Raw genomic sequence first — 24,002 nt, 5'->3', positions numbered from 1 at the left:
TGTTGACCTGTATAATTGTTGATTGTGTTTTTTCAGGGAGCCCATTTGGCGCCTGTACAACCGCCAGATGCGCAGCAAGCATATGGCCATTAAGAAGATGAACGAAATCCAGAAAAACATAGATGGTTGGGAAGGCAAAGACATTGGGCAGTGCTGTAACGAGTTTATCATGGAAGGCTCCCTAACGAGGGTGGGGGCCAAACACGAGCGGCACATTTTCCTTTTTGATGGACTGATGATCAGCTGCAAAACAAACCACGGGCAATCTCGCATCCCTGGATACAACACAGCCGAGTTTCGACTGAAGGAGAAATTTGTCATGAGAAAGGTGCAGGTGGTCGACCGTGAGGACTCCAACGAGTGCAAGCACGCCTTCGAGCTAATCTCCAAAGATGAGAACTGCGTAGCTTTCGCTGCCAAGACGGCGGAAGAGAAAAACAATTGGATGGCTGCTCTGATCTCCCTGCAGTACCGCAGCACGCTGGACCGTATGCTGGACTCTGTGCTGATCCAGGAAGAGAATGAGCAGCCTTTGCGGTTGCCCAGCCCAGACGTCTATCGCTTTGTAGAGGAGGACTCGGAGGAAAACATTGTTTTTGAGGACAATGTGCAAAGTAGGGGTGGAATCCCCATGATTAAGGGAGGGACTGTGGTAAAGCTCATTGAGAGACTAACCTATCATATGTACGCAGGTACGTTCTTTTTTCCAGGGAGTATTACAATTCTCGTGAGGTTGAAAATTGACAATAAAAAAAAAACTTCCAAAAATGCCCAATGGTTATCTCAGTCATGCCAAACTTGTTGAGTTAATTTTGTTTTTGACTATACCGATCTATATATTTGACATTACAGATGTTTCCATGTACATCTAGCCTCCTTTTGCGTTAAAACCTCGGTAGTGCCGGGCATCTTTTTTGTGACTTTTACCATTAAAAGAGAGTCTTATTTGGAAAACGGAATGAATAGGGTGCACATGCAGCTTCTGCTGATTAATATATGTGGCATGTCTGTAGTTTGTGTGGCTGCTGCTGTCCGAAATACGAAATGCTATGTTAAACTGTTTACAAGGAAAACGCTCTAACGTCCATTTCTTATGCAGATCTAGCTGCAGTCGCACACTAACTATAGACATCCCGCCTATAATTTTAATCAGCAGAAGCTGATTGTGCTCCATTTTACAAATAAGATGCAGGAAGTAAAGAAAGAAAGTTACTATAACATGCTAGTAAACTGTTTATAGTTATGTAATTACTATTGTCCCCTTAACTCGGATTTAATGGGATTTCAGTACTAGCTCGTAGATGGGGATAGAATCAAGGGATCGTAATAAAGCAATAGCAAAAAAAAAAAGCAAAGCAATAGTAATTTGCTGAATAACTCTCCTCTTTTTCTGTTTTTTTTTACCCCTCAGATCCTAACTTTGTGCGCACTTTCCTGACCACCTATCGCTCCTTCTGTAAGCCCCAGGAGTTACTAAGCCTGCTAATTGAAAGGCAAGTAAAGTAAATTGATACAAGCATGGTCACCCGGCATTGTGTGGGTCTGATTTGGAATATGTACCAGTTTATATATGTTGGTAAATAGACTAACAAGAAGCTGTTAAGTAATGTAAATGTACTAAAATTCTAATGAGAGATTTCCTTCCATTAGTCAAAAGCCGTTCGATTTTGACCAACTTTCTATTAGTTTTTGCTGACAGTGTATAGTTAAATTTGAATTGAATTTGGGCAGTTTCAGCCACATTCAATCCCGATGCGAGAGTCCGTGGAATCGAAATCAAATAGAAAAAAAGACAGTGCAGGCAAAACTACCATATATACTCGAGTATAAGCCACTTTTTCAGAACAGTTTTTATGCTGAAAAAGCCCCCCTCAGCTTATACTCGAGTGAGGGTCCCACTTGGGTCAATAAGTTTTCTCAGATTTTTGTTGTAAAATTAGGTGCCTCGGCTTATATTCGGGTCAACTTATACTCGAGTATATAGTAGAATATAGTCTAAATTGGATGTGTACACTGTGCTGTGCAATCTGATCCCAATCAAATCGGAATTAATTAGAAAAGGAATCTCGCCGTGTGTACTGGGCTTAACAATTGTTTACAACCAAACAGTGTGCAAATAATTGTCACATTGTTGCTGTGTGGTCTTATACCTTAATTTTTAGCTGCCACACAACTGTGTAAGATTAGTCCGCTTCACCTCGAGAGCTGTGGAATATATTCCCATACAAAAACACTTATTTTATTTGTGTAAAATATAGATAGATAGATATAATACTAGTAAGCCCGCTCAAAGCAAAAGCTTCGAAAGCTAGTCTTCTACCCTCTGTGTGCATGTATGAAAAAGATGTCATTTCACTCTCTGCCAGCAGATGGCAGTGTTTCTGAGACTAACGGACACTAGACTTGTATATAGATGATAGATATTTATTTATTTATATATATATATATATATAATCTCAAATACAACACAAAATCTCTAAAATTGCGCTATTTCTTTAAAACGTATATTGGTCGATATATATGTGTAAAGCACAATGACATAAAAAAAAAAGATTCTAAAAAATAATAAAAATGCAATTCCTGCTTTTACTCTCTTCATTGATGGTTGTGTATTTTAAGGGGAGAAATTCTACCACGTAAAACATCCATCTGTCTCCTTCACAGTGCCGGCAGCCATTTTGTGGGCTAAACACATTTTGGTACGCATGTAGCCTACCGATTCCCTAGTTAAGTGGATAAAACATTTTTTCATTGAATATTGGCCTAGCCCACAAATATGGCTGCCTTGACGTTGCAAAGGTTATGCGTACAGTTTACTTGTTAAATTTGTGTACATGGAAATATCATTTTTTTCCTGCTGGTTTGTTAGGTTTGAAATACCAGATCCTGAACCCACAGAAGCAGACAGAATGGCAATAGAGAAAGGGGAGCAGCCCATCAGCGCCAACCTTAAACGGTTTAGGAAGGAATATGTTCAGCCCGTGCAACTCAGGTGGGTTTACCGTCGTAGGTGACCGACTGCCAGAATTTGGGATTTTAACCCGTCAGACACTTTCTCACAGGGGAACTGTCACACTCTGTTATATTGTGTGAATACCTGGTACTCTGACATCACCTTGTCAGCTGATCTCAGCAGCCTATCACACCCCTACAGCTGAGTGATACTCCCTGTGAGAATTCCCCCTGGTGCCAGAAGCAAGGTGTTATTTCCCTGAGTTACATGCTGTTCCTTGTCTCCCATGTCAAGTGAAAGATTCTGTTATCTGGCCCAGAATTGCAGTTGCTGTAATTCCCTGCACTCCAGCTAAGTACTTGTCTGCAAGTAATCAATCCTGCAAATACCTGTTCACCAAGCTCATCCTGCAAACTCCAGTGTTACCTGCCTATACAGCTGACTGCAATCACCATCTGCACAGTACCTGGGGAGATCCACTCTCAGTTTGCTCATTCAGGCCCTTATTCTGAATCGAGCGGTACGGCCCGCGTGCGGCCGTACCGCTGATGTTTTCAGTCTGCACATGCGCAGAGGTCAATCTGCGCATGTGCAGGCGAAATCGCCGCACATAAAGTTTCGCCGCCGCAAAGGGGGCGTATAGGGGCGTGAGGGGCTTCATACCCTCAATTCCCTATGCATACGCCCCGCGTTTCATGGGCGTTCCCATGCAAACGCGGGGCGTATGCATGGTAATGAGGCTATGACGCCAGTGATGGGGGCGGAAAGCTGACATCGCCGGATGTCAGCTCTCAGCCCCCAAACAAGCTTTCACACGGACGATTCTCCGTGTGGTCTCAGCTTGCGGGAGCTGGTGGGGCGTGCGGCCCTGCCTTCGTTGGTCGCCGACCATCGAATGCAGGGGGCAGCTCCCACCATGGTGGAGGCGTACGCCCCACCATTTTCATGCGGATCGCCAGCCGTCCGTGTACGGACGGCCGTGGCGATCCGTATAGTAGGCGGGGATTGGTTGGTGCGGCCGGAGCACCGTATGCGGCTCCGGCCGCACCGATCTGAATAAGGGCCTTAGTCTCTGTTCACTGCTTGTTGGTTTCAAGCTCATACCTGAAGTCATCCAGTGCTGCATAGTATTATCAGTGTCCAGTGTCTCAGGTACTCACACCATTCCAGCATTATACCTGTGTGTATCCCGCCTTCTGATTTACTGTTACCGACCTGGCTATCCCTGTGACCTGCAACTGCTAAATCCTTATCTGCACTACACTCCCTGATATCTGGTACTGACCTGGCTATCCCTGTGACCTGCAACTGCTAAATCCTTGTCTGCACTACGCTCCCTGATATCTGGTACTGACCTGGCTATTCCTGTGACAAAGAACCTGCTCAATCCCTGTGTACCTCCAGCCATCTGTTATTTGCTACCGACCCGGCTATACCTGTGACCTGCACCTGCTAAACCCTTGTCTGACTACTGCTACTTCCAGTGTAACCAGCACCTGTACGAGAAGCCTGGGCAGAGGGCCGCGACCGACGTGCCAGGTGCCGCAAAAGCCCAAATCCCGCTTGGAGGGGTCACTGGCAGAAAACCCCTGGCACGGTTAGACTCCGCGCCTCTGCTCAGGTACAGTCAAATTCTCACACAGGTAGTGTCCTCCTCTGTGATCCGTGACAGATTGCTTCTGGCCTAATAAAAATGGACACTGCTGGTCAGACCCAGGTGACAGACCTTCATGTGGACTTAATGAAGATATGTGAGAGGTCGCAAGCATCCATGTTGCATTATTTAGCTGATTGTTTTACCATGGCTTCTCAGTCCCAAAGACTTTTTGCTGACTCAGTTAACCCTTGCATTCCTCCAGTCTTTTCCAATGAATTTGCTGGTAATCTGAAAACAGATGACTCAGTTAAAGGGACCACTCACAATTATTCACAGACCTTCCAGTCACCAGGTATCCAGACTTCTGTGAGACTGAGAGTTTTTGGGCAGATGTTAGAGCAGCTGCAAAAGATATTAATCAGGATTATTCAGTTTCTACCAGAACTTTTTGAAAAAATGCCTGATTCCATTAAAACCCCAGCGCAAGGCACTGCATTTAAGGAGTCTGTTGATTTAGGAGCCCTAAAAACTGAGATAACGTTCTCTGGACAGAAAAGAGAGAGGCATCAGAGCTTTCTAAGGCCCAAGTTGTCGGAAGCTGAACGCCAACGGCGCAAGGAATTGCAACTTTGTCTTTATTGTGCGGGTCCTGATCATTTCATTGAGATTTGCTCCCTGCGCAAATCCAGGAATCAGAGTAATGGCATCAGTGATAAAACATCTCGAGGGTCCTCATCAGTTCCAGTTTGCACCATTCAGACTATGGGTGTTAAGGAGAGTGTCCAAAGAGGAATTCAAGTTCAAGATTGGGGTCCTGTGACAAAAGCACCCAATTACAGGTTTGGACTTCAAAAGAGAGTTCTCAAATCTCTTAAAGTCAGTGGGAAATCTGTTCCTGCAACATCAGGAGGAATGACCGATGTTTCTATCGATGATCGGTTCCAAGGCCAAAAACCCGATTCTGAAAACCCTGAAAAGGGTGTTACGTCAGTCCAGCCCCAGGAGGGGGCTCCGTCAGTCCAGCCCCAGGAGGGGGCTCCGTCAGTCCAGCCCCAGGAGGGGGCTCCGTCAGTCCAGCCCCAGGAGGGGGCTCCGTCAGTCCAGCCCCAGGAGGGGGCTCCGTCAGTCCAGCCCCAGGAGGGGGCTCCGTCAGTCCAGCCCCAGGAGGGGGCTCCGTCAGTCCAGCCCCAAGAGGGGGCTCCGTCAGTCCAGCCCCAAGAGGGGGCTCCGTCAGTCCAGCCCCAGGAGGGGGCTCCGTCAATCCAGCCCCAGGAGGGGGCTCCGTCAATCCAGCCCCAGGAGGGGGCTCCGTCAATCCAGCCCCAGGAGGGGGCTCCGCCAATCCAGCCCCAAGAGGGGGCTCCGCCAATCCAGCCCCAAGAGGGGGCTCCGCCAATCCAGCCCCAAGAGGGGGCTCCGCCAATCCAGCCCCAAGAGGGGGCTCCGCCAATCCAGCCCCAAGAGGGGATTCTGGCCTTCCAGCCCGAGGAGGGGCCTCAGAGCATCATACCCCAAGAGCGCCCTCAGAGTATGGTGTCCCAAGATGGATCATTGTGTGGCGTGCCCCAAGATGGATCATTGTGTGGCGTGCTCCAAGATGGATCAGTGTGCCATGCACCAGGAGGGGTCACAGTATGCCATGCCCCAGGAGAGATCTCCAGTCCCAGTAGGGTATCTGGTCTTGTAGACCTAGGAAGGGCATCTGAATTTGTAACTCCAGAAGGGGTGTATGATTTTTTTTCTCCAGGATGGGCAGCTGAGCTTCTAATGCCAGGGGAGATGTCTGAGTTGGCAGTTTCAGGAAGTGACTCCAGTGCCTCCAGTCCTAGTTCAGTTCTGTCTATACAGTCAAGTGGAAACCTTCCAATACTGGGTCCCAAAAAAGAAGTAAAGTTTTCTGAAATGAATAATATTCCAGCAGTTGTGGACTCTTCATTTGATTCTCTGCCTAGAAGTTTAGAGGATGGTCGACCATCCGTTTATTTCGATGGAGATCTGGATCAGTTTTATGCATTGGTTCGTCAATATCTTGCCGATGTGGATTCGGGATTGCTGACATCGCTTTCTTCTTCCAAGGTTGTGAAATATTTCCTTTTGGCCTTTAGGGGTAAGGCTTTGGATTGGGCTAACCCACTCATAGAGACCAAGGATCCTATTTTAGAAGATCTCTCAGCTTTTACTGAAGCAGTTCTACAAAGGTTTGCTCCAAAAGCATCAAGATCTGTACCAGGTCCACAGTCTGCTATTTTGAGACTCGGGGTTGCTTCCTTGGTCTCTCTTCATGACGACTCCTCTAGGTATTCTGGTTCTTTGGATTCTTCATCCATTTCTGATACTACTGTCAAAAAGAAAAACATGGTTCTAACACTAGACCAGGACTCTGATTCTGATTTTGATCCCGTAATGGATGAAGCACCGTTTCCTGGTGGTCCTATATTTCGGAAAGCAGTTTTTGTTGAACCGGAGATTCCACCTCTTCCAAGTAGATCAAGACGTTCCCGAGGAGGGAAGAAGAGTCGTCGAAAGCATTAATTGCTACCAGTCCAAGGGGTGTCCGGAGGCCACCCATTCAGGGGGGAGTAATGTCACACTCTGTTATATTGTGTGAATACCTGGTACTCTGACATCACCTTGTCAGCTGATCTCAGCAGCCTATCACACCCCTACAGCTGAGTGATACTCCCTGTGAGAATTCCCCCTGGTGCCAGAAGCAAGGTGTTATTTCCCTGAGTTACATGCTGTTCCTTGTCTCCCATGTCAAGTGAAAGATTCTGTTATCTGGCCCAGAATTGCAGTTGCTGTAATTCCCTGCACTCCAGCTAAGTACTTGTCTGCAAGTAATCAATCCTGCAAATACCTGTTCACCAAGCTCATCCTGCAAACTCCAGTGTTACCTGCCTATACAGCTGACTGCAATCACCATCTGCACAGTACCTGGGGAGATCCACTCTCAGTTTGCTCATTCAGTCTCTGTTCACTGCTTGTTGGTTTCAAGCTCATACCTGAAGTCATCCAGTGCTGCATAGTATTATCAGTGTCCAGTGTCTCAGGTACTCACACCATTCCAGCATTATACCTGTGTGTATCCAGCCTTCTGATTTACTGTTACCGACCTGGCTATCCCTGTGACCTGCAACTGCTAAATCCTTATCTGCACTACACTCCCTGATATCTGGTACTGACCTGGCTATCCCTGTGACCTGCAACTGCTAAATCCTTGTCTGCACTACGCTCCCTGATATATGGTACTGACCTGGCTATTCCTGTGACAAAGAACCTGCTCAATCCCTGTGTACCTCCAGCCATCTGTTATTTGCTACCGACCCGGCTATACCTGTGACCTGCACCTGCTAAACCCTTGTCTGACTACTGCTACTTCCAGTGTAACCAGCACCTGTACGAGAAGCCTGGGCAGAGGGCCGCGACCGACGTGCCAGGTGCCGCAAAAGCCCAAATCCCGCTTGGAGGGGTCACTGGCAGAAAACCCCTGGCACGGTTAGACTCCGCGCCTCTGCTCAGGTACAGTCAAATTCTCACACAGGTAGTGTCCTCCTCTGTGATCCGTGACAGGAACAAATGTACTAAGCAATGGGGAGCGATCTTTTAGAGAGAGATTGAAAATAAAAACCAGTCAGCTCCTAACTGTCGTGTTTCCGATGTGTATACTAAACCTTGGAGAGCGGCAAAATACCAACCGATAAGCTCCTCACTGCCATGATACTGTTTGTGTTTGGTAAAATGACAGGACCTGATTGGCTGTCACTGTGCACTTTATCTCTTCCAAAGCTTTATACATCTGCCCCAGAGCCCTTAATATTTCCCATAGGAGCTTCATGTAAATCTATCCAGCCTCCTTTCAGTTGCATGCTGGGAGAAAGATGGTTAGACAGACGCTCACATTGACTGACCTCCCTGGAATGATGTGAGGTCACAGTACATGTAGTTTTAAGTTCCCTTTCCCTCATTATTCACCTTTAATGGTACACCTTTAATAGAGTATATGTACTCTAGCATTACTGACATCTTGTACATCTGTCTGAATCCGATTCTGTACCGCTGCCGCGGCCATGAATTTTTTTTGTTTCTTTGGTTTTTTTTACATGCTAAAGATCTGTGGTGCTTCTTATATAGAATCGGTGGCAGAGAGATATACAAGTGTTGCGTACTAAATTAATCAGTGGTCTCACAAGCCATTTTTATCGCAATGCATTCAGATTAAGACGATCTTTATTTTTATGGTTTTTTTAGTTGAATTTTAGTCATTTTTATTGAATTTTAAGAAACCATACATACAAAAAGAAAAGTGCAGGGTATGTTGATATAAACAAAAGACTCTATGGGGTTGATCCTATTAACTCCAAAGGGTGTGAGTTATTATTATTATAATTTTATTTATAAGGCGCCACAAGTGTTTCGCAGCGCCGTACAAAGGAACAATACAGGGAGACAAAGCTTGGCATAACATTGAATAAATAACAAAAATACAGTACAAATAAAGAGCGCCACAGATCAATACACATTACAGCTTAAATATAAGTAGTGAGGACACAATCAACATACAACTAGAGGCTTGAGGCCAATGATGGAGAGGAGTATGAAGATGGTCACTGAGTGTTGGAGTATAGGAGAGCTGTGAGTGAAATGTGAAGAGAAGAGGGCTTTGACAACAGGATGGAAGAGGGCCCTGCTCGGAGGAGTTTACAATCTAGTAGGAAGGGGAGACAGACAGATTACAAGAGGTGCAAGCGAGTGGGTGGTGGTTAGATAGCAGGATGTTAAAAGGTAAGAGGTCGGAGAACCAGCTGGTTTATGCAGTGGAAGGGTACGCTTTGATGAATAGGTGAGTTTTCAGTACCCGTTTAAAGCTTTGCAAGGTCGGGGAGAGTCTAATGGACTCTAATGGAGTTGCCGTTCGGGTGCCGTTTTCACTCTGAAAACGGCACCCGAATTAACCCTAACTCGCACCCTTCGCAGGGCTGAATTCACTGAAATTTGCTCGCACCCCTATGGAGGTGGGAGAATTTTTCAACTAATTCGGCCCGCCGTAAAGTGTCGGGATGATTTGCACTCGGCGAATTATCCGCACCCTTAGGGTTAATAGGCTCGACCCCAAAAATAGAACAAATTTGCACAGAAAATAGTTTGTCAAAACAACATATACTGTAGGTAAAACATTAACCCGTTGAGTGCTGAGTTAATTTGCCAGAATAGGTGGGAAATTTGCCAAGCCAACATTTTTATTCATTGTAATGACCTGTAATGTTACCTTAGGTAATATAATCTTTTTTACACCTTTTGTATTTGAATGCAAATAACACATGTGAGCGACGGCGGCATAGCAGAAATTTTGAGCATCTCTCACAGAAATGTTGTCACTCAAAGGGATAAAAAAACATAAATGAAGAACTGTGGGTTGCGGTGCAGGCCATTGACCTCTCAAACTGTAATAGACTATTATATAGTCTGTCACATTACAGAGAGCGTGATGGGGAATATGACCCAATATTGCCATAACCACACAGTTGCCTGTGCGGCAGTAATATGAAACGAACGCCCCTTTCACATCGTAAACGCCGGCTCCGATACAGTTCCGGCACTTTCACATTAAACCCAAGTCGGCCATTCTACAAAGGGGAACCACTTTTAACCCTTCTTATAAACCCGGGTTGGTCGACTCGTGTTTTAAGCTATGATGCTTTCACAACGCACCTCGACCTGGGTCCACACATCACCAACCTGGCAATAACCCGGGTCCCAGGTGCGGTGTGCAAGAGGGTATAAGTAACATCCTGCATGAATTTGCCCAAGAGCCATCTCAAAAAGTATACCCAGATGGGTTTTTGTAAATAGCGCAGAGGAGCTTTTCACCAGAAAAATGCCCCACGCCTTGGGGTGTCCCATTCGTGCCAGGTGTCTTATGTATGATTTTTGCCTTCTAAACGATTTTGCCGCATTAAAAAAATGTCCCAGATTGTCCGGCGTCCCGCACCTCTGTACGTTGTTCTGCTGTTATTGTGTAAACTGAAATAAATCTCCTCGTCTCCCGCAGGGTATTAAATGTATTTCGACACTGGGTTGAACATCATTTCTATGATTTCGAAAGAGACCCGGAACTTCTCGACCGGATAGAAACCTTTATATCCAGCGTAAAAGGTAACCGTATATAAAATGTATGAACTAGAACCCCCTGGATTATATGGTGCTTTATTCTTCTCTTCTGTCTTCTAGGCAAATCCATGAAGAAATGGGTCGAGTCCATCGCCAAAATAATCAGACGGAAGAAACAAGCTCAGGCGAATGGCATTAGCCACAATATCACATTCGAGAGCCCCCCTCCTCCTATTGAGTGGCACATAAGCCGCGCGGGCCAGAATGACACGTTTGACCTGATGACTCTGCACCCGATTGAGATCGCTCGGCAGCTGACTCTCATAGAGTCTGATCTGTACCGGTAGGTGTCCCGGCTGCTGTAGCGTAATAAAAGTGAGATCATTGAAGAAGCACAGTAAAGAAGTCTCTTCAATCATGGCTGCTGTAGTGTCTAGTGTCACTGGCCTTAGCACTCCCACAAAATGGTCGCAACACACCTCTGTGTTGTGCTACATACCATCTCCTCCCCCCAAACAGCCACAGGCTATGAGTCACGCTACTGACCCTGCCCGCGCTGCATCTGTACCCATAGCAGTATCGCAGCACATGCGCGATGTGGCTGTAGCGCAAGCAGCTAAAAGTCAGTCACTGGCAATTAATGCAGGTTGACCACTATTGATAAAGCTTGACATGAGTTTTTCTCTTTTTTGGTATCTGTCGACATAGGTTGACATGGACACCGTATTATGCTGCGCCCGCCATGCTTTAGGCACGGTACCTCGCTGCACTTGGCACACTATTATATTCACCGTCCCAGTAGGCATAGAGGGAGACGTGTGAACAAGTCAGGTTTTTTTTTTTTTTTTATCATGAAAAACTTACGTCAAACTTTTCCAAATTGGTTATTCTAACATCCTGCATCTTTCAAAAACCTGTGCAGTTCCTCTTACCTGCCTGGAGTGTCACGCTTTGCTGTGGTGCTTCTAGCACAGTGTGGTGTGTATTTCTGTACTGATATGCAGACCAGACCTGTGCTAGAACTGCAGGGGGCTAGAACAAACACTAGAAGGAACTTTTTTATTTAGGGGAGTACATTAACCCCTTACCGACGCAGCCTGTTTTTGCCTTCCTGACAGAGGCCTTTTTTTCAAATCTGACATGTATCACTTAAGTGGGGATAATTTTTTTTTGCTTTTACTTATCCCAGTGATTTTGAGATTGTTTTCTCGTGACACATTGTACTTTAAGTTAGTGGTAAATTTTGGTCGATACAGTCTTTTTTTTTTTGTGAAAAATACCAAAATGTCGTAAAAAAAATTGAACATTTTGCAAAATGTTAAATTTTCTGCTTGTAAGACAAATAATCATACCACTCAAAATAGTTCATAACTAACATAGACCATATGTAAACTTTATGTTTCATTCATTATTTCAACTTTCTTTTATTTTTTTTGGACACTAGGGGGCAGCAGAGTCAAAATTATATACATAACACAGTAAACGCTGCAATTGGCTGTTCACATTTGAACAGCCAATTGCAACGATCGCCGATCGGGGGGGCATCGCTGCCCCCCCTGGGCAATGAGGGAAGATGTCTGCTGTCAGGGACAGCAGACATCGTCCCTCTGTCACCGCGTCTCTAGACGCGGTGACACTTTAAAGTCATGACGTACATTTACGTCAAATGTCGGGAAGGGGTTAAAGACACGTTTAGGAAAATGCCGCACGTGCTGACCCAAACACGCTCACCTGTTGGGCGGCATATCTTTAACACCAGCTGCCATTGAGGAGGATGACTAGTAAATTGTTGAGAATGGGCATCCAGTGTACGGCTCCACATAAATGCATACGGTCACTATATTTGGCTGTGCTCTGTAAATTGCACCTGTTTTGATACAATCTCTGCAATAGTCCCTTAGTGTGTGCTGCATACTGATCTATAATTCTATTCTGATGGATATTTACTGTCCCTTCCAGGGCCGTGCAGCCGTCAGAGCTTGTAGGCAGCGTATGGACAAAAGAAGACAAAGAAATCCATTCCCCCAACCTGCTGAAGATGATCCGTCATACCACCAACCTCACGCTCTGGTTTGAAAAGTAGGTTATGCCCGTCTGCAGGGGCCTGTTGTCATTGGGTGCAACCTCCTAGCTCTCCGATATAGTGAGGTTGGGGGTCACATTCTAATTTGATAATGAGTTTCCAAGTTTAAGAAGAAGGAACAAGTACTGTATTGCATAGTGACCAAGCAGATGTTGACTTAGATTTCCTACACTGTATGGAAATATGGGGAGTCGGGTTGTCATGGGTTACAGCATCTCTTTCTGTGCACCATTAGATTACATTTTCCCAATGGGATGTGACATAGTGGTGTGAGGACAGTAAGTGCTGAAAGTTTCACTTTCTTGATTTGTTGCTGTTTTCCGGAGTGCAGGTGTCTTGTGGAAACTGAGAACTTCGAGGAGCGGGTGGCGGTTTTCAGTCGGATCATCGAAATCCTCCAGGTTTTTCAAGACTTGAATAATTTCAATGGCGTTTTGGAGATTGTGAGCGCAGTAAACTCCGTTCCAGTGTATCGGCTGGATCACACCTTCGAGGTTAGTTGTTGCTTCATTTTCCAGGGCTGAGTAGCTAAATTATTGGTAGCTAAACTGGTCCTTGAGATCTACCAACAGTTCATGTTTTCCAGGCCAACTGTGGATCTGTAGACCTGTTTGAAAATGACTGCACCTGTGCACCAGCTAGGTTATCTGGGAAACATGACCGTTAGTAATGACTGCACCTGTGCACCAGCTGGTGGTCTGGGAAATGTGACAGTAATGACTGCACCTGTGCACCAGCTTGGTGGTCTGGGAAACATGACCATTAGTATTGACTGCACCTGTGCACCAGCTAGGTGGTCTGGGAAACATGACCGTTAGTAATGACTGGACCTGTACACCAGCTAGGTGATCTGGGGAATGTAGCAGTTAGTAATTACTGCACCTGTGCACCAGCTGTGTGGTCTGGGAAATGTGACTGTTAGTAATGACTACACCTGTGCACCAGCTGGGTGGTCTGGAAAACCTGTTGGCAGATTTTGAGGACCGGTTTGGACAGCACTACTTCTGCATTGAAAATATAGATTGTGTAGAGTATTGTATAACTGGAGTACTAGGAAGTGATTGGAGAGGTTACTGTAAAGCAGGGGTCTTCAACCTTTAAGACAGTGTGGGCCACCTAAAAAAATCCAGTGAAGCCCGAGGGCCACTAAACTCTACTGCAGTATTTGGGACAGCCCCATAGAATCACAGCTCCCCTATAACGTCAGCACAGTCCTTCATAGATAATTGGCACAGCCACCCATACTCAGCACATAACCCCCCCACACACACATACCCCAATAGTCATCAGCAGCCAATTTGGGTTCCAGTGCAAACAGTAAAATATATGTGCCCCCCCCCCCCCATATATAATTTGATATTGAATAAATTGCATGCGCCGTAGCCACGCTCCCAAAGAGGGGTGTGGCCTTATTATAAGGGGCGTGGTCTAATTATAAAGAGTATGAACTAGCAGGAAAACAATTACCTGACACCTCTTTTGCAACCTGCATGACCAGACATTGGTTACCGTAGGAATGGTCTTTGTCCTGACACGCTTAAGTTGACTGAAGGCTGCACAGTGACATATAAACATGAAGGCCCACACAGTGAACTAGTGTGCCTCACAGATCAAACCCAAACAATGAAAGGCTACTTAAATCAATATACACTGTTTATCCGTAATGCCCATTACACATTGTGCATCACACCATAGTGTCCATTAGACATTATGCCACACACCGTAATACCTGTTGTACTTTATGTCATACACCGTAATGTCCATCACACATTATGCCGCACACGTGATGCCCATTACACATTAATCCACACAAAATTATGCCCATTGCACTAATGCCCATTATGCCACAGACCATAATGCCAGCAGTACTCCTGCTTATACATATGATGCCCCAGCAGTGCCCCTCACCCAATGCCCCAGCAGTGCCCCCACACAATGCCCCAGAAGTGCCCCTCACACAATGCCCCAGAAGTGCCCCTCACACACAATGCCCCAGCAGTGCCCCTCACACACAATGCCCCCAGTAATGCCCCACACACAATGCCCCCAGTAATGCCTGCAGCTTTGCCAGGTCCCCTGCTCCCGCCTGCTGTACCTCCTCAACCTGCAGCTTTGCCGGGTCACCTGCTTCCACCATCCATGCCTCCTCCTGCAGTTTCGCCGGGTCCCCTCCGCCAGCTGTGCCTCCTCCTCCTGCAGTTCCTGCGCCAGGTCCCCTGCTCCCGCCAGCTGCGTTGCCTCCTCCCGCAGCTTCGCCGGGTCCCAGCTCCCACCAGACGTGCCTCCTCCTCCCTCAGCCACACTGAATACACTCCTCTGCCCTGCCTGCAGCCAATGAAAATCGGGTAGGCGGCACCCGGGGGGACTCCATTACGCTGCCTCCCTCGGCAGTATTTTCTTTTACTTGAAAAAAAAATCCTGTGCATGGCGGGCAGGGGGCCACTGAGATCAGCTCCGCGGGCCACTCGTGGCCCGCGGGCCATGGGTTGAAGACCCCTGCTGTAAAGTATGAGACCCACATGCATATATGGCAATGGGCAGCATAGTCCCATCAATTGCCCAGCTTGGGAACACAAAGGACCTATTCCTGAGAATGAAAGCTGCATTGTATCATGGATCAGCACTGTGGAAGCTGCACTTTATGAAAGAGTGACCAGTCCTCTGGTTCTGCTCTTCGGAAGACGGGGAGAGAGTGATGGAACAAGACAGTAGGGAGGCTCATATTTTGCATTTAAACCAGAAGCCTTGAGTTGGGCTGAGCAGGTGGAATTCGCTCTATTAACCATGAATGGTTTTCTGAAGATAGATGTGTTGCTAGAGCTAATATTGTATTCACTTTAAAGGGGCAAAAATATATATTTATCATATTAAATGAAACCTTTAAATAAAGTGATTACTACATCCTAAAGGGTAACGGTGCAATGAGCATCCAATGCCGAGGGTTTCCCTGAAGGCTGCAGTGGTTCAGCAGTGACTCCTGCGGCATCTAAGATTGGCCACTTAAGGGAGGCGGGCAGGTGTACGCCCCTCCCCCATTAATTTTGAATGAGGTGTAGTACTGTGCTAATGATCTACAGTAGCATTTGGGGGGGGGGGGGGACACTGTAGGTTGAATCAAACTAAGTTATGGGTGGTATTCCTCATGAAATAGTCTTGTATGAACCTGCAGCTGCTTAAAGATAAAATAATGTTTTAAATGGTATAAATTTAAGTAGTTTTTAAAATGGCACCACAAAGTCCCACGTATTTACCTAGTGCCCGTGGTCCCAACTCTCTCCGATAATATCTGTACTACAATGAAAACTGCAATAAAATAACAGCTAGGCAAAGGTAACAGGAAACATTATTTCAAAATGTAGAAATCCAGTCATATTATGGCCGTAACCAGAAGAGGCGGCTGGCGTCGTATGATTGCTGATGCCATGCCACTGACCGCACGTTGCTCCCAGCTGGCCCGTACAAAACTTGTTGCACCGATCTTCCCACAGGCATTACAGGAAAGGAAGAAGAAGATCCTGGATGAAGCGGTTGAGCTCAGTCAGGACCACTTCAAGAAATACTTGGCAAAACTCAAGTCTATCAACCCACCTTGTGTGCCTTTTTTCGGTATGTTATTTTGAACCCTTCATAAGCTGTCATTAATTAACTCAAAGTTAATGATCATATTGCTGACACTTTACATCTTATGTTCAGCAAGTTTGTTACAATAGTTCAGTTTTGGCCAACTAGTTAGGGAGTAATAGTGCGGTCTATAGTCATTGGTGACCTCTCGCCTTTTGCCCCCGTCAGAGACCTCCCTCCACGGTCCCCATCACCCGAGACATTTGCCGCCATAGGAGACTACTCTTCACGTCATCGTTCCCCCCCCCCCCCCAATTGAAATCCTCTCTCCACGACCTCCACCACCCCCTCCCCTTTGGAAGCTTCGCTACACGCGCCTTCCATACCCCCTCCCCCCCCCCCCAAACCAGAGACCTCTCTCCATGTCCCACCCCATCGGAGGCCTCCCTATTCATTTCCCCTCATCAGAGACCTCTCACCATGTTGTGCCCCCCAATCGGAGGCCCTCCTCCCAGGTGTCGTCATCGTGTGCCCCCCCTCCCTCCACATCCCCTCATCTGTGATCTTTTGCCACATGCCCATTTGTGACCTCTTCATTATCTGATCCACCCGCAGCCTCAAGGTTACTGAGGAGCTTGGCAGTGGGTGGAATCAGCCCTTTGATGGGGTGCGTGAATGTACTGCCAGGTCATTGCACCGCTGAGAGCGGTTACATCGACAAGTTTCTGGAGGCCTTTCTGTCAGATATTTACCTATACAGCATACTTGTCTGTATTTTAGGAATATATTTAACGAATATACTGAAAACAGAAGAAGGGAATCCAGACTTTCTGAAGAGACATGGGAAGGAATTAATCAATTTCAGCAAAAGGCGAAAAGTGGCTGAAATAACAGGGGAGATTCAGCAGTACCAAAACCAGCCTTATTGTTTACGGACAGAAACGGATATCCAGGTACAGGCGCACAATGATGCGGTAACCTATAGCAACCAGTCCATTTCTGGCATTTATCCTGTGTACAATATATATCAATTATGTTATGAGAGAAAATGTACCTAGGTAGTGGTGTACTTTGAATCAAGATTTTTTTCTTAAACTATCTGTGTTATTTATGAGCAGTAACCAATAGCAACTTATCAAACTTTTTTTTTTGTTTTCTTAAACCTGCACTCAATCAGCTGTAATTGTTTAAAGAGCAAACCACTATAGGCATAGGAAGTGATATGGGGGAGGGGGGATATTCAGTGCAGTTAGAGCTCAAGGGGTTGTTCCAAAGTGTGTCTGCTCACAATATCATGTGACCCCCTCAAAAAACAAAATACCCATCTGATTTTATTTTTATGGGCTTGAAGTGTATCTGAGGATAATAATAATCTTTGTCTTTACTTGCAGCGGTTCTTTGAGAATCTGAACCCCATGGGAAACACTGCTGAGAAAGATTTCACAGACTATTTGTTCAACAAATCGCAAGAGATTGAACCACGGGGTTGCAAACAGCCTCCCAGATTTGTGCGTATTTCTCATTCGCCAATGGCCATTATGAATGCCAAATCCAAATGAGTGCATGGTCAGCAAAGAGGATCTAATATCATACGTCTTTAATTTGTTGCAGCCACGGAAGACCACGTACCCACTGAAGTCTCCAGGTATAAGACCCAATAGCGGGAGGCACCTCTCCTCATCCGGCACGCTACGTGGACATCCCACCCCTCTGGAGAGAGAACCGTATAAGATCAGTTTTAGCAGGATCACAGAATCTGAACACGAGTCTACAACCTCTCCACCTGTGTCGCCGAACACTCCCTGTACGCCTCCCGTGTCTGCCTCATCTGAGCTCAGCGTGTTTTTTGACCTCAGCACATCTTACAGTGAGTATCTGCTGCTTTTGACTCTAAAGCTATTTTTTAAAAGGCACCGTCGCACCTTTAAATCACTGCCCAAAGCTGCTTCCAGCTGTGCTTGCTGTGATGCGCCTTAAGCTGGGCATACATCAAGGCGATTTGGTTCGATTTCGGCCGATTGCGACCAATCGGCCCGTTAAATCGGACCAAATCGCCTCTCCCTGACATGTAGTCGGGTCCGATGCGCGGTCCCGTGCGCATCGGACCCGACTAGGTGGTCGGACCGGCTGGCCGTCTGACCACCTGTTCTGGGACGGGCGCTAAGCAGTGACTCATGCGATCCATCACAACGGATCGCATGTGTCCCTGCCGCCGGAAGACGTCCGGCGGCAGACGAGACGTCGCAGGCAGTGTATGGGCACCTTTAGCTTCAGTCTTTTTCCCATAATCCTGCTGTTTTCTTGGGGGGAGATGTATAAAAGTTTGGAGCAAGATGAAGTGAAGAAGTTGCCCGAGGTAATCAATCAGCTTTCGTCATTTATTATTATTTATTTCTGAACAGTTTCTTATATAGCGCAGCATATTCCATTGCGCTTTACAAAGGAGACAGTGATACAACAAACAGGGTATTTACAGACAGTCAAAAGGTAGGAGGGCCCTGCTCGCAAGCTTACAATCTATAGGGAAATAGGCATTGATACATAAGGATAGATTCTTTATTGCATTGATTCCACTGCAATTCTGGAATTTGATAAGCTTGCCTGAAGAAATGAGTTTTTAGGGAACGCTTATAGGTTTGGAGACTGTAGGAGAGTCTTATTGTTCTTGGGAGGGCATTTCACGGAGTGGGTGCCGCCCGAAGAAAGTCCTGCCGTTGGGAATGGGAGCGAGTAATGAGTATGGATGAGAGACGCAGATCTGGTGAGGAGGGTAGAGGTCGGGTTGGATGATATTTTGAGATACAAGAAGATATATATGTTGGTGTAGTTTGGTTTATGGCTTTTTGTAAAGAATTGTAAAAGAATTTTGTATTGAATACGGTAGAATACAGGTAACCAATGAAGTGACTGACAGAGTAGCTTTGCAGACGATGAGCGTCTGGCTCGGAAGATTAGCCTCGCAGCTGCATTCATGATGGATATAGTGAGCACAGTCTTTGAAATGACTGAAGCTTATTGGTTGCTTTGGGCATCTCCTCCACTTTATCTCTCTCATTGGTTGGTACATCTCCTCACATGTTCACGGAAACCGGTACAGAACTGTTGTCCATTGTTTGGTAAACACTTGAGTTCTAGTGAAAGGATGAGAAGCTTTGGAGAAATAATAATTATCTCTTAACATTGTGTCTTTATAGGTAGCAACAGCATCTTTGCCCCGGTATTTCTGCCAAATTCCAGTAAGTATATTGATTTTTTGATTTATTATATTGTTTTCTTTCATTAAAACAGTCCTGGAATTACACAGAATTTTTGTAATAAAGATGAGTATGTTGGGTACTCTTTACCTAGCACGGCGCCCACGATTTTGATCGTGGGCATCGCAGGTAAAAAAATCGCGGGCATCGCGGCCATTAAATGCACTAAAAATCGGGTGCGACGCGATGCCCGCGATTTCCCATAGGGAACAATGTTAAATTTCTCAATTGACCCGATTTTACTGTTCAATGCCTCAATTGACCCGATTTTTCCATAGGAAACAATGTTAAATGGCCCACAGAGGCCAAATAGGCACCCTGAAGTGTGAAATGGCCCCCACAATTGTTAACGCCACCCCACGATCAACGTCAACCCGAAGCGTGGCGAGCCCGCGAGGGGCGGCGGTACGCGTCCTACGACCTTTTCATACCCCCACTATCCACGTCGGCGTGGAGTTGGGAATAGAATAGTGTGGCGAGCACAGCTCGCCACCGAGCCTGAAGCGTGGCGAGCGCACGCGGATACCTTCACAGGTAAACGCGTCCCTTCGCGGGCTTCACAGGTATCCTCGTCCCCTCGCGGGGCTCGCTGCTCTCGCCACGCTTCGGGCTCGGTGGCTCGCTGCGCTCGCCACACTATTCTATTCTCAACTCCACGCCGACGTGGATAGTGGGGGTATGAAAAGGTCGTAGGACGCGTACCGCCGCCCCTCACGGGCTCGCTGCGCTCGCCACGCTTCGGGTTCACGTTGATTGTGGGGTGGCGTTAACAATTGTGGGGGCCATTTCACACTTCATGGTGGCTATTTGGCCTCTGTGGGCCATTTAACATTGATTCCTATGGAAAAATCGTGTCAATTGAGGCATTGAACAGAAAAATCGGGTCAATTGAGAAATTTAACATTGGTCCCTGCGGGAATCGCGTCGGTCGCGTCGCACCCGATTTTTTAGTGCATTCAATGCCCGCGATGGGCGCCGTGCTAGGTAAAGAGTACCGTTTGTTGTTAAGCTGGCCATACACTAGTGCGATTTGCGCACTTTCACTTGATTCCGACGGATCGGCCTGAAAAATTTGATGAAAATTGTCAAATTTAATGTCCTTTATCTCCGATTTTAGATAGCAAAGGCTGCACCTGGTGTTTATTGGATCCCACAGCCCATGCTGGGATCGCATGCGATCTATCATATGCCTAAGGACGGCATACGATATATCGCATGCGGTTCAAGGGAGATCGTATGCCACTTCTCCCCTTGGTGAAGTCACATGGTGTGCTGGGGCTGTAAGGTCGGACATTTAAAATGGAAAGTTTCTGTGGACTGATGAAGGACTATTAATAGTACCTAGAATCTTTTTAAATTTGTTTGGGGGTCAAACTTTTAGCTGAGTAGCCCCAACTCTATGGAAATCGCTTCCTCGCACCGTTCCCTCTACATTCCATTAAAAAGTCAGCGATGCATGTCACTGATGGGGTGTGTTCTAGCTCACCGACAATGTGTGACATCGGACATCGGAGTACACCTGGATGTTAAAGTATAAAAAGATCCCCAAAACTCATGTCAACCTATTCACGTGTTGACATTTTCCATGTAGACCTTTTGCTTGTGTCTATTGATTGTCAACCTAGATGTTGTCTGTCAGACATCCAGATTCCTTACTTTCATTTGTATTGAAGATAGTTTAATGCCATTTTCTGCGGTACAGGAGGGACGGGGCCGTTTACAGTAGCGGCATTAGCCTTCACAAAGTCTCTGTGTGTTAATTTTTTATCATTTCATTTTCAGAGTCCTTCTTCAGTTCCTGCAATAGTCTGCACAGGTTAAGTGAAGAACCGCTACTGCCTCCTCCGTTACCTCCACGCAAGAAGGTCGATCAGGATTCTTCCAGCCTCATGGTGTGTGGATTCTACTGCCTCCTGGTGGCAACATCAATAAGCAGCTTGGCAAATGAATAGCTCATGTTTTATTACCAAATTTCAATAGTTCAAGGGAATAAGCCTGACCCAATATCAGGAAGTAATGAACCATCTCTGGTTAATTTCCATAATTTAACAGAAAATGAAATGCTTAAATGCTTTTTAAGAGGCACCTCTCCACAGCAGCTAGATTTATTTATGCCCCAAATTAGTGCCCTTGTTAATGCTATGCCCCATAGTAGTGCCCTAGTTATTGTTATGCCCCATAGTAGTGCCCTAGTTATTGTTATGCCCCATAGTAGTGCCCTAGTTATTGTTATGCCCCATAGTAGTGCCCTAGTTATTGTTATGCCCCATAGTAGTGCCTTAGTTATTGTTATGCCCCATAGTAGTGTCCTAGTTATTGTAATGCCCTATTTACTCTTATGCCCCATAGTAGTGCCCTAGTTACTCTTATGCCCCATAGTAGTGCCCTAGTTACTGTTATGCCCCATTGTAGGGCCCTAGTTACTCTTATGCCCCATAGTAGTGCCCTAGTTATTGTTATGCCCCATAGTAGTGCCTTAGTTATTGTTATGCCCCATAGTAGTGTCCTAGTTATTGTTATGCCCTATTTACTCTTATGCCCCATAGTAGTGCCCTAGTTACTGTTATGCCCCATAGTAGGGCCCTAGTTACTCTTATGCCCCATAGTAGGGCCCTAGTTACTCTTATGCCCCATAGTAGGGCCCTAGTTACTCTTATGCCCCATAGTAGTGCCCTAGTTACTGTTATGCCCCATTGTAGGGCCCTAGTTACTCTTATGCCCCATAGTAGTGCCCTAGTTACTGTTATGCCCCATAGTAGTGCCTTAGTTATTGTTATGCCCCATAGTAGTGCCTTAGTTACTGTTATGCCACATAGTAGCGCCTTTGTTACTGTTATGCCACATAGTAGCGCCCTTGTTACTGTTATGCCCCATAGTAGCGCCCTAGTTACTGTTATGCCCCATAGTAGCGCCCTAGTTACTGTTATGCCCCATAGTAGTGTCCTAGTTATTGTTATGCCCTATTTACTCTTATGCCCCATAATAGTGCCCTAGTTACTCTTATGCCCCATAGTAGGGCCCTAGTTACTCTTATGCCCCATAGTAGGGCCCTAGTTACTCTTATGCCCCATAGTAGTGCCCTAGTTACTGTTATGCCCCATAGTAGTGCCCTAGTTACTGTTATGCCCCATTGTAGGGCCCTAGTTACTCTTATGCCCCATAGTAGTGCCCTAGTTACTGTTATGCCCCATAGTAGTGCCTTAGTTATTGTTATGCCCCATAGTAGTGCCTTAGTTACTGTTATGCCACATAGTAGCGCCCTTGTTACTGTTATGCCACATAATAGCGCCCTTGTTACTGTTATGCCCCATAGTAGCGCCCTAGTTACTGTTATGCCCCATAGTAGCGCCCTAGTTACTGTTATGCCCCATAGTAGCGCCCTAGTTGCTGTTATGCCCCATAGTAGCGCCCTAGTTGCTGTTATGCCCCATAGTAGCGCCCTAGTTACTGTAATGCCACATAGTACTGCCCTAGTTACTGTTATGCCCCAAAGTAGTGCCCTAGTTACTGTTATGCCCCAAAGTAGTGCCCTAGTTACTGTTATGCCCCATAGTAGTGCCCTAGTTACTGTTATGCCCCATAGTAGGGCCCTAGTTACTCTTATGCCCCATAGTAGTGCCCTAGTTACTGTTATGCCCCATAGTATTGCCCTAGTTTATTTTATGAACAATTGTAGTTCCTAGTTTACCTGAGGTCATATTGTACAGCTGCCAGTGCACATTATCCCACACAGTATCCCCAACTCGCATTGACCTAGAGTCCTCAGTTCATATTATGCTACATTACAGTGCCCCCTGCTCATACTGTGCTACATTACGGTGCCCTCCAGTTTACATTATGCCATGTTAGTGTTCCAGTTCATATTATGCCACATTAATATTCCAGTTCACATAAACATATTATGACACATTAATATTCAAGTTCATATTATGCCACATTAATATTTAAGTTCATATTATACCACATTGCAGTGCCCCAGTTCCTATTATGTAACATTGTGTGTCCTCTGAACAGATTAGATTTACACATTACATTGCTTTCCAGTTTTTTTATGTAACATTACAGATGCCATTTAAACATGGCAGTTAGGAGCTGATTGGTTGGTACTTTATCTCTATCGCTTAACTTTATCACTATACAAGGCTTAGTACATCTTCCCCAGGGTGTTTTTACTGAAAGTAAATTATATGTTGCCCTCTAGTCTTAAATGATAACACCACATTTAACCATTCAGTCATGAAGGCTGACACTTCCCCCTCATATACACACACACACACACACACACACACACACACACACTCTCTCTCTCTCTCTCTCTCTCTCTCTCTCTCTCTCTCTCTCTCTTTCTTTCTCTCAGGGACATAACCCTGCCAGTTGTGAGCCGTTGTACACATTTCATGCTGGGACCCTCCTAAAACCATCAAAGACAATTGATGATGTGATTTC

The 24,002-nt window shown here is 46.0% G+C and overlaps 1 protein-coding gene across 1 annotated transcript in view; it reads left to right on the top strand.

Moving 5' to 3' along the window:
- SOS2 (SOS Ras/Rho guanine nucleotide exchange factor 2) overlaps positions 1 to 24,002 on the top strand; it is a 55,804-nt gene that overhangs the window by 29,042 nt on the left and 2,760 nt on the right. Inside the window, exons 10-22 of the mRNA XM_083167160.1 lie at positions 37 to 692; positions 1,412 to 1,493; positions 2,870 to 2,992; positions 10,600 to 10,703; positions 10,779 to 11,001; positions 12,618 to 12,737; positions 13,073 to 13,235; positions 16,230 to 16,347; positions 17,083 to 17,255; positions 17,694 to 17,810; positions 17,914 to 18,169; positions 19,497 to 19,538; positions 21,339 to 21,448. Of these exons, the coding sequence (XP_083023286.1) occupies positions 37 to 692; positions 1,412 to 1,493; positions 2,870 to 2,992; positions 10,600 to 10,703; positions 10,779 to 11,001; positions 12,618 to 12,737; positions 13,073 to 13,235; positions 16,230 to 16,347; positions 17,083 to 17,255; positions 17,694 to 17,810; positions 17,914 to 18,169; positions 19,497 to 19,538; positions 21,339 to 21,448 (2,287 nt within the window). The remainder of the gene's footprint in view (positions 1 to 36; positions 693 to 1,411; positions 1,494 to 2,869; positions 2,993 to 10,599; positions 10,704 to 10,778; positions 11,002 to 12,617; positions 12,738 to 13,072; positions 13,236 to 16,229; positions 16,348 to 17,082; positions 17,256 to 17,693; positions 17,811 to 17,913; positions 18,170 to 19,496; positions 19,539 to 21,338; positions 21,449 to 24,002) is intronic.

This window comes from Crinia signifera, chromosome 12 (assembly GCF_055691185.1).
Source record: "Crinia signifera chromosome 12, ASM5569118v1, whole genome shotgun sequence".
NCBI classification, from domain to species: domain Eukaryota; kingdom Metazoa; phylum Chordata; class Amphibia; order Anura; family Myobatrachidae; genus Crinia; species Crinia signifera.
This window is presented reverse-complemented; position numbering and strand designations above follow the sequence as displayed.